The 9,912-nt window shown below is 51.5% G+C and overlaps 1 protein-coding gene across 1 annotated transcript in view; it reads left to right on the top strand.

Annotated features, from left to right (window-relative positions):
* The first annotated feature begins 342 nt into the window (after positions 1–342).
* The window catches only part of ATP10A (ATPase phospholipid transporting 10A (putative)), a 111,476-nt gene continuing 101,906 nt past the window's right edge, over positions 343–9,912 (top strand). The window contains exon 1 of the mRNA XM_084512153.1: positions 343–1,056. Within this exon, the coding sequence (XP_084368279.1) occupies positions 608–1,056 (449 nt within the window). The 5' untranslated portion in view covers positions 343–607. The remainder of the gene's footprint in view (positions 1,057–9,912) is intronic.

Genomic DNA, 9,912 nt, shown 5'->3' with positions numbered 1-9,912 from the left:
TGTGTGTGTGTGTGTGAGTGCTGGGGGGGGCTCCGCTTCCCCGGGCAAGCGGCAGCCCCGGGGCGAGGCGTGGCGGCTCCCCCGGGGCCGTGTGGCCGCGGAAGCGCCGCTCTCGCTCCGAGCTCCCCCGTGGCGTGGGCGCCGGGGTCCTCCCCACCGCCACCACCAGCAGCACCCCCGGGTCCTTCCCCGGCTCCCTCCCCGTCCTCTCGCTGCTTGGGGGCGTACAGAAGCGGCCCCACCATGCCGAAGGGTGTCCCCCGCCCCCCCACCTCTCCCCGCCCCAGTGCCCCGGGCCGGCTCCGGCGTTGTGCCGGGGCGAGGCCCGCGGGAGGAGGGCTCGGCTCGCCGCCTGCCCACGTCCCCTCCCCGGCCGAGGAGGGGAGGAGGAGGAGGAGAAAACGAGCGGGGGCCAAGCGGAGCAGTTGGGAGAGGGTTTGCAAGAGCCCTCCTCCCTCCCCCCCGGAGGGGAAGAGGAAAGCGAGAGCCGTGGCGAGCGGCTGAGGATGATAACTTAGGGCGGCGGGGCGGGCGGCTGTGCCTCGGGGAGGGGAGCTGCCCGCGCTGCCTCCGGCGTTTTTTTTTTGGAGCCCGGAGGGAGGCAGAGATGTCCCAGGGCGCTGCAGGAGGCGAGGGAGCGCCCCAGGTGCGGCCGGAGGGGAAGGAGAGGCAGAGGAAGAGGAGGCGGCGGCGGAGGAGGAAGGAGAGCCAGACGCGGCTGGTGCGCTCCAACTTGCTGCTGCTGCCCGAGGCCGAGGCGGAGAAGCCCAAGAGGACCTCGCTGGCCAGCAACCGCCTCAAGACCACCAAGTACACGGCCCTCTCCTTCCTGCCCAAGAACCTCTTCGAGCAGTTCCACCGCCTGGCCAACGTCTACTTCGTCTTCATCGCGCTGCTCAACTTCGCGCCGGCCGTCAACGCCTTCCAGCCGGAGCTGGCCCTGGCCCCCGTGCTCTTCATCCTGGCGGTCACGGCCATCAAGGACCTGTGGGAGGACTACAGCCGCTACCTCTCCGACAAGGAGATCAACCACATGGAGTGCCTGGTGTACAGCAGGTCAGGCTGGGCGCCGGGGATGGGGAGCGCTGCGGGCGGGCTGCTGGGTGCATGGGACGTGGGCTAGGGGATGTGTGGGCACATGGCAGCGAGGACATCTGCCCCCGAGGGGTTTCGTGTCCACACCGAGCGCAAAGAAGCTCTCGGTTGTCCTTGGAGTTGGCATCTCCCGTCTCTTTCCTCAGAGCTGCAGGTGTGCCTAAAGCCCGGTACCTTTGGATGAGAGCGGATTCACTCCGATCAGTGGGACCTCCACAGCACGTTATAGATCTATGAGTAAGCGACAGTTAAGTGTAGATCCACGTAACTGGACCTACAGTAGTTACTAAGTAGTGTTTTAAGTTTTAGAGGAGGGACCATGCATCACAGAGGGACAGCAGCGTCGCAAGTGTTGCTCGATCCACAAGCCCTTGTGCGAATACTTCCCAGTGTGAGCGGCCAGTTACACTGGTGTGTAGTTTCAGGCGTTCATTTGGTTTAAGTACTGTGAGACACCCTTGAAGTAATCTACTAATAAATCTTTGCTGTGCTGGGGGTAGAGGCCGGAGGCTTCTGCGTTTGAGCTAGGAGTGTGAGGTTTCGTGTCATGAATTGGTGAGCCTGACCTGCGTCCGCATTTCTGGAGAATGCGAGGCTGTCCCTTCACTGAACGTGTACTTCTGAGTGAATCGTCCCAAGTGTCATCATTCCCCGAGACCTTGCCATCTCCCAAAGGTTGTGGTTGGAGCGCTAGATCATTTATATCCTTCAGACTTTTCTCGTTGTTTTTAATGATCTGAGTGCCAGGTTTAGACCACGTCCTTGTTATCCACAAGTCAGACTGAAATGTCTTTTGCATTAACATTCATGTGTAAAAAAATCCATCTTTAGAAAACTTTAGTTTTGTTTTCCTCTCCGTGCTAGGTAGGCACCTCATAGCAGCTCAGGCCAAGATTTTTTGGGGGATTGCGAGAAGAACATAGTTTCCAAGAGTGTAGGTTTCGTGTCTCATTCTGATGTGTAGATCTAACAGAATAGAAACACGTGCCAAGAAGCTTTAGCTCCTATTCCACAAGCTGTCTGGGAGGGGTCCTCTGGGCTGACGTAAGCATGAAGGCAGGGAACAGCTCTCCTATTTCAAGAAAGGCGTGTGAAAAAAAATAAAATGCTAAAAAGAACTCTGAATAGCTTGCAGTTTCAACATGCAGTGGGCTCAGTTTGTTATTTTACAAACTCATATCACACAAGAAATCTCACCCTGGGATATTCCCCTGCCACTAGACATGCATGCCTGGGAACACAAATAAAACAGGCTTCTTTCTGTAAACTAAAATGAATATAACCCAGCCACATCACGTACGTGGGCATTGCTAGCCCAGGGCTCTGCCCAGTGCTTTGCTTGCTTGTAGCCATCCTTAACTCTGCAAATGCTTCTGGAGTTGAAGGAAATGAGTGGCAGGAGGGCCAGTAAGGGACTATGCTTGCACAAAAATAAAATAGTACTAACGTGGATGGCCCCCACCAAATAAAACCAGGTTAGAAATAAGCTGCTGTGTCTCCGAGGTTGAAAAGCAAGAAGTACCTGTTGCAGAAACTGTTCAAGATACTAATGAATACCAGTACTGGAATGTTAATTCCGGAAAGTTTATCCCCCTGCAATTTTCCATACCCCTCTCTGCTGCTGAAAAGGTGGATGCGATGATGAGAAAAGGTGTCCCTTTGGTCTTGGTATCACTTGTACCATTTTGGGTGTCCCAGCTAAGTGCGTTGCCCTTTGTAGTGCTTATATTGTGCCAGAGTAAAATTGAGAATTGTTTCTTTTGCTGCAGAAGTCGGATTACTTTTGAGTGGCGCTTGTATGGATTAATTTGGGAATAGTTTGAGTAGTCTCTGCACTTGCAAGAAAGGTGCATTTGGGCCTGAGCCCTGCAGGGCAGTGAGTGTGGAAGCTGAGGAACTCTGACAGCTGTTCAAATAGAGCTTTCTGGCTAGGAGCGGGGATGGGTGATGCTTCCTTACAGCTGTCTGCAGAAGCCTAGTTCCTGATAGCAGCTTGACTATTTCTACCCTTAGGCAGTCCTTAGGAAAAGCTCCACTCCTGCAATTGAAAAGGAAAAACAAAACAGGTAGCTACAATGATTTGTTTATATGCCTTTATTTACACACTTTTTCTTCTTTTTCTGTCCTTAATTTCAACATCACAAAATCACTTTTTAAAATGTCCTCCAGCCCCAGTGGGTGAGATGGGACGAGAAACTTGCTGGTTTTGCAGATACAAACAAAGATTCTTGGTAACGTGCGTGACGTCTGGAGCTGAAGTGGGAAACAGGAACCAAGGTTGAGCGGTATCAAGGTATCAAGGTCGTGGAAGTTGCTGGGCATGGGTTCAGAAAAGCTGCTTTCTCCAAAAGGTGTCGTGCTAGGAGAAGCACAAGGAATTGGATGTGACTGTTTCTTTGTTTCCTCAGACTCTTTGTTTCTGGAAAAATGCTGAGGTATAGGTGCCACGTGAAGAAGCAATATGTGACAGCTTTTCTCTCCACATCCGTTTCATGCTGATCACTTTATCAGTTCTGCTACCTTTTGACCGAGCCAGACTGATTGTCTCTTCCTTGTGGTGACAGTGGAGCTGACCTCGATGCAGATGCTGCCCTCAGTATGGGTGCTTCTGTAAGTAGGGCAGGTTGATGGACACAGCTGCAGTCCCATGCGGCTACCAGGGAGCAGAGACCCTTCTCTTGCTGCCCATAGATCTGTAAGATGGGATGTGTGTGAGTGCCAGGTTGGTCCTTCACGCTGTCCTGGGCCCCCCATTCCAGCCACCCACCCACCCCACTGAGAGAACCACTTCAAACACCAGCAGCAGCGCTCAAACACGGCCAACAGCAAGTGACAAGCTGCAATCAGCAGCTTGAAACAGGGCCTTTTGCAGAGAAAAGCCCTCAGTCTTGGGTAATGTTTAGCAGCTACGTGAAGTTTCATGTCAGATCACGTATGTTCTGCCGTGTGTCCTCTATGCCAGCTCGCTAGGAAGAGGCTCCAGCAGCACGAGGGCAGCGCCCACGGCCAGGTTCCCTGGAACAGCCCACACGGTCTGGTGGTGTCAGTAATCTGAACTCGGGGGTTGAAATGCTGCTCTCCTGCTGCGCTGGCTGCTTAACAGCTGGTGTGCAGGCGAGGCCTCCTTCCTCCCGCCGTCCCAGCGGCATGGACTCAGATGACCCGTTCGCGTACAACCACTGCCGAATCAATGAGTCAGTGGCTCAGAGTTGGCAAAACTTATCAGACGATAGAACAGCAAAGGATGATGCAACCTCAAGTAAAAAGCCGGAGATGCAGCTTGCTTTTGCAGGAGGAGGAGACAGCTTTCATGTAGAAATTCTGGATGTTTCGGAGAGTCCCTCAAAAGCTGTTGCTTTCTAGAGTCGGCTGGCGGACAGGGAAAAGACCCAGTTCTTCAAATAAATTGAAAGAAGCTGTTGATTTTGAACTGGCAGCATATGTCATGGAATGAAACACTGGAGAACTGCACGCTTGAGCTGCTGCGTGATGGATTTTGCAGGTGCGCCTGTTAGAGCATGCAGGTTTGATAGGCAAAGAGGGAAGGTTTCTTAGCCAAGAGGAGGCAATAGGGCCTCTCCCTGGAAGCCTTTCAAGGCACCTGTCCCGTTGAGACGACAGAGGACGCTCTTTAGGAGGACAGTTGCACAGGTCACCTAGAATTTAGATTCAGTGCAGGTCCTCAGGCTAAAAAGGCTGGATCCCAGAAGAGTGCAGAAACTCTTGCGTAGTTGGTTTAAATGGAGGGAAGTTACAAAGGCATTAGAGCACAGAGCAGAATATTGTTTTGCGTGCATGACCGTTGCAACTCGGTGATCACCTTAGTTATCATCTCTTTGTTCCTCTTCCTCATTTCCATGACCCAGGGATGGAGGTCGATGACTGGAGATGACAAATTTGCAACCTTGCAGTGAAATCTTTGGTTTGTTACATTTCTAGGTTATTATCTTGATCTTGGAGGACAAAAGGGTGTTTTTTTCTTTGCAGTTGCATGTAAATGCTCACTCCAGATAATTCCAGGATGCGCACATTACTGCTGCTCTTAACTATTTGGTAGAACTAAATTTGTCACTGGAGCCAAAGTGTTAAAACTCTTCTAAGCAGGGGCTTTGCTTTGGGTGTGCTGTTACAAAGTATGGTATATATTTGCATGGTATGTAAATAGGAGATGAACAGTGATAACTACAATCACAACAAATAATGGCGCTCATCCAGCAGGGAATTACATTTTGTTACTGACTAAGTGCTGTGTTGGTGAAATAATCTCTTCTAACGTTTTTCTGGGAGCCTTATGTTCAAAACCGAAGGGCTTTGCTTTTTAAATCTACTCTCTAATTCTTGCTGTGTCCATTGAAGAGTATTGTGAAAGACTGTAATGGTGTCTGCATACTGATCAGAGAGTGATAACTGCTTCTTCTGTCAACCTGTGACTTAGAAAATCCATGACAAATTGGAATTTATGACCTGGCATTTGTCTCCCCCGAGGTGTGGAAAATGTTTAATGGGGCACTGAGGCAGCTATCAAAGCAAGCTGGTTTACATTAAATGTTAATTTCCTTCTGCAGAACTCAAGAGGAGGAGAAAAGAGAGCCTGATGTGGGCAACTTGTTTCACACAATTTCCAAAATATGCTTCCTTCTTCCTCCCCTCTGTCAGCCCGCCAGTGAAAGCAATTCCAGCCCAAGGGAAAAAAGATAGAGCTGTGTCACTGAAGCCTCACAAGGGCACTGCTGGTGCCACTCATGGCCTCTGAAGCAACCACACGAGGACTCGATGTGCAGCCACTCCAGTTCTTGGGTCTCACACATTTTCCTGGCAACGCCAGCCTCTGGGGGGGTGGGTTGTGATCATCTCCCACACTACCCGAATAGACCAGAGTACCTTTGTGTCCTGGGTACTGCAGGCAGGGTCTGACATTTCTCTCCAGAAGAAATACACTTGTCTCATCCCCTCCAGAAAGCAAATGTCACTAGATGTGATTCAGAAGGAAACTACCTGGGATTACTCAGTTTCCTCTGTGAGTGAGCTTCATGCACAGAAAGCTGAAAGCAGAAAGTAGTGGTCTGAATCTGTGTCAGAGAAGCCAGTGTTCCCTCCTCCACTTTTGGAGAGGTGCTGCGCTGTTTGTCTCACTGTGCCTTTGTCCTCAGCTTCGCTTTGGGCCAGGCTGGCAGTGAGTAAACTCCCTGAGAGACGTAGCAGAGGCTTTTCTGTTAGACGAATGAAGTACTTTGATTGTGCAGTGGAGTTTCTTCTGTTAGCAAGGGCAGCCTGTGCCAGTTTGCCGAGATGCAGCCAGCTGTGGTGCACAGGAGAACCCCCGTGCCCATCTCACTCTGTGTATGCGGTTTATTTGCCGTTCAGCGGAGGGCACATTTTCCAGATGCCTGAGTTTCACTACTTGAAAAGGCGAATGCTTGCTTCTTATTAATAAGCTCTTCAGTTTGCAGAGGATGTCCTGAGAGCAGTTGCAGGCTGTTCCACACGCTTCTGGCTAACTGCCAGAGAAGACACTGGTAATCTTGACTGAAAGACCCAGCGATGCCCCCAGATTAATTTGTGCAGAACCATGCCATGCTCTGTAGACACACCATAGCTCACGTGAAGCAGGCTGCAGCCCACACGTACAGGTGGCCACCTTGTGTGCAGATCTGCTTGCTCTCATGTGTCGTGTCAGCTTGAGGTGGTGCCTACTGCTAGAGGTGGCTGGAAGAAGATTTTGTCGAAGTGTCTTTCCAAAGAGACTGTATGAGGCAAAAACTGAGGCCCCTTGGTTTGCTCAGCCCCGAGCAGAGCAGGCTGAGGGGAGGCCTCATGGCGGCCTGCAGCTCCCTCACGAGGGGAGCGAAGGGGCAGGCGCTGAGCTCTGCTCTCTGGGGACAGCGACAGGACCCGAGGGGATGGCATGGAGCTGGGACAGGGCAGGGTCAGGCTGGGGGTTAGGGAAAGGGTCTGCACCCAGAGGGTGCTCGGGCACTGGGACAGGCTGCCCAGGGCAGTGGGCACGGCACCGAGCCTGACAGAGTTCAAGTGTTTGGACACTGCTCTCAGACACATGGTCTGATTTTTGGGTGGTCCTTTGTGGAGCCAAGAGTTGGGCTGAATGATCTTTGTGGGCCCCTTCCAGCTCGGGATATTCTGTGATTTTACTATGGGAGTGTCAGGGGACTGACTGACGTTGGCTGATAAGGAAGATGAAAAGAGAGGAAGGACGAGGCCCCCTGCCGCTGGGCAGCCCCATCCAGGCTTATGCAGCCCTGCCAGGTGGGTGGGCAGGCTGTCGGCCTCGACACAGCAGCAGGTGCCGTCTGGGTGCCATGCCTCATAGCCCAGCACTCTGCGCACTTGCGGTGTCATTGCTGTGCCCGAGAGCAGCCCTTTTGCTGGAGCTGTCGTGTATACGCAGAGTGAGGGCACTGCAGCTGGCCAGCCAAACGCACGGCCTCAGGCTTGTGCCCGGTTTTCAGGCTTTACGCTGTGCAGGTGCGGTTTTAGCAACCACATGTATTGAGAGCAATAAAGCCCACGAAAAGCAGAACGCTTTGTTTCACTTCGCACAGCTGCAGAGGCGAACCCATTTCCACAGCTCGCCCTCGGCCTCGGCGATTGTGCTCGGGAGCTGGCACCGGCACAACTATGCTGGCGGCCGGTCGTGCCTGTACCTAGAAGAGATCCGCAGCAGAAACACGAGGTGAGCCCTGCTGCAGTACGCCCTGCCTGACCCTGGCCCTCAGGGACACGGGGAGGGGAAGGATGGCAGCCAGAGTCCATGCACAGGGCAAGGGAGAGAGAATTTCAGTGAGTGGCACGATGACAAAGCAAGGAGCCAACGTGGGGCTCAGACACTGCCCTCTTCCTGGTACCTCACGTAGATCCAGGCAGCCGCTTCCTCTGGTGTATGTCAAGCACAGACACTGACCCACACCCAAAAGGCAGCCGCAACGCAGAGGTGTGAAAGACACAGCTCGTAGCTCTTCCTGAGATACCGCTTGTGGTGTCGTGGAGGAGAGGGGAGGCAGAAAGAGCGTGAGAGTGACATCCTGTACCGGGAGCTTGAGTAGGCTTAATACGAAGCTCAGCCCAGGCTGCGTACAGACACAAGATACGTCTTTGAACTGGAAGATTTGATAAAGCCATCCTCAGATTTAGTTAGAGGAAGAGGACCCGCACATTTCTGAATGAGCTGGTTTAATCTTTGCTGCATGTCCAGGAAGTGGGAATGAGGGGGTTTCAAGCTAAGAGTTTTCAGTGCGTGCAGGATGTCAGCTGAGAGGAACAGCTTGCTTTCTTTTCACCGTTTCTAGGATACAGCTACACAGCAAACGGCGAGCTACCCGGCGAGTGCTGTGCTCTGCCCTGGGGACTGCAGAGGCTTACGAGCTGGCACGCTGTCTAGTCCTGTGCTCCAACAGGGGCAATGTTTCATTTTCTCCAGAGTATTACGGGTGAAAATCTCAGCTGTGGTCAGCCTACATCCTTAAGGCCATGGTGTATGGTGCGAGGACAGTCTTGCACAGGCAAGGCATGCATTTTCTTCACTCAGAGGGTGGTGATGCCCTGGCACAGGCTGCCCAGAGAAGCTGTGGATGCCCCATCCCTGGAGGTGCTCAAGGCCAGGCTGGATGGGGCCCTGGCAAACCTGATCTAGTGAGTGGCATCCCTGCCTATGGCAGGGGGATTGGAACTAGATGATCTTTAAGGTCCCTTCCAACCCAAGCCATTCTATGATTCTATGATTTTAGGGGGTGGGAAACATCTGCCATCTCTATTTGATTACAATTTTGTTCATTTCTGACCACAATTTCTCTGGAGTGGTGTGGCAAGTAGGCCAGTCTCTCCCATGCAGGAACCAACATTTGCATCATCCTCAGTTATTTTATAAGCCCAGACTCTGCTGGAGATTTATTGTAATAGGCATAGAGGTCACTTGTTTTATGTTCTGGTTGTCTGGAAATACTGACCTACTTCAAGAAAGAATTTAAATGTTTGACTGACAGCTGCACTCCAGTTTGGATATGTCTCTGCTGCCATTATAGTAACCAGAAAGTGTAAAGGCTATTGCAGAATATTTGGTACTTCTGTAGTTTTGGCTGGCTTTAGTTGTGTTCTTTAGAAGAGACAGTCCATCACAAAGTAACAGCATTTGTAATAACAGCTCTTTATCTTTGTATTCTGCCTTGTGCTTGCTAGACTTCTCCTGGACCGTGCAGCCATACACCTACATGCTTGCCCTCTGTGCATTCGCCTTCTCGCCTCCCCTTGGCAGGTTCCCATGAATAACAACCTGGACGTGCCTATTTTGGCTATGTTAGCTGATTTTGTTTGTTCACCAACAAGTGCTTGGACAAGTTGTGAAATCTCCCGAAATACTGAGGCCAACATGCAGAGTGCTGAAGAGTAGTCACCTAAATGCAGCAGTGAGCATGCTTGGGATCTCACAAAGTGCAGGCACCGAGTGAGGTACCTCAGAGGGGATGCCAGTGGACAAATTTTAGCAGGCTGATTTAGCAGCCAAACCTTTACAAATGCAGGAGATTCAATAAATGCATTAGAAAGAGATACCTGTTTGGGGCAAAAGTAAATTATAAGAAATCCAATATAATCCCCCTAAGTCTGATGTTGCAAGTGTGGTGCATTCTTTTTGTGGATGCTCCCACTTACATTTGGGGGTTTAGATGTTTTCTGCAGTTTCATTTTCTTCCCTTTTCAAATTCCTGTGTTCCCACTGTCAGCTTCCCATTGCTGTACACCTGCAGAGCTGTGAAGTAGAAGTGTGGTCTTACACAGCTTACTGAACAAATAGATTTATTATTTTTA

Source organism: Aythya ferina (assembly GCF_964211825.1).
Source record: "Aythya ferina genome assembly, chromosome: 1".
NCBI lineage: Eukaryota > Metazoa > Chordata > Aves > Anseriformes > Anatidae > Aythya > Aythya ferina.
Note: the sequence above shows the minus strand (reverse complement) of the source record. Positions and strands in the feature narration are given on the sequence as shown.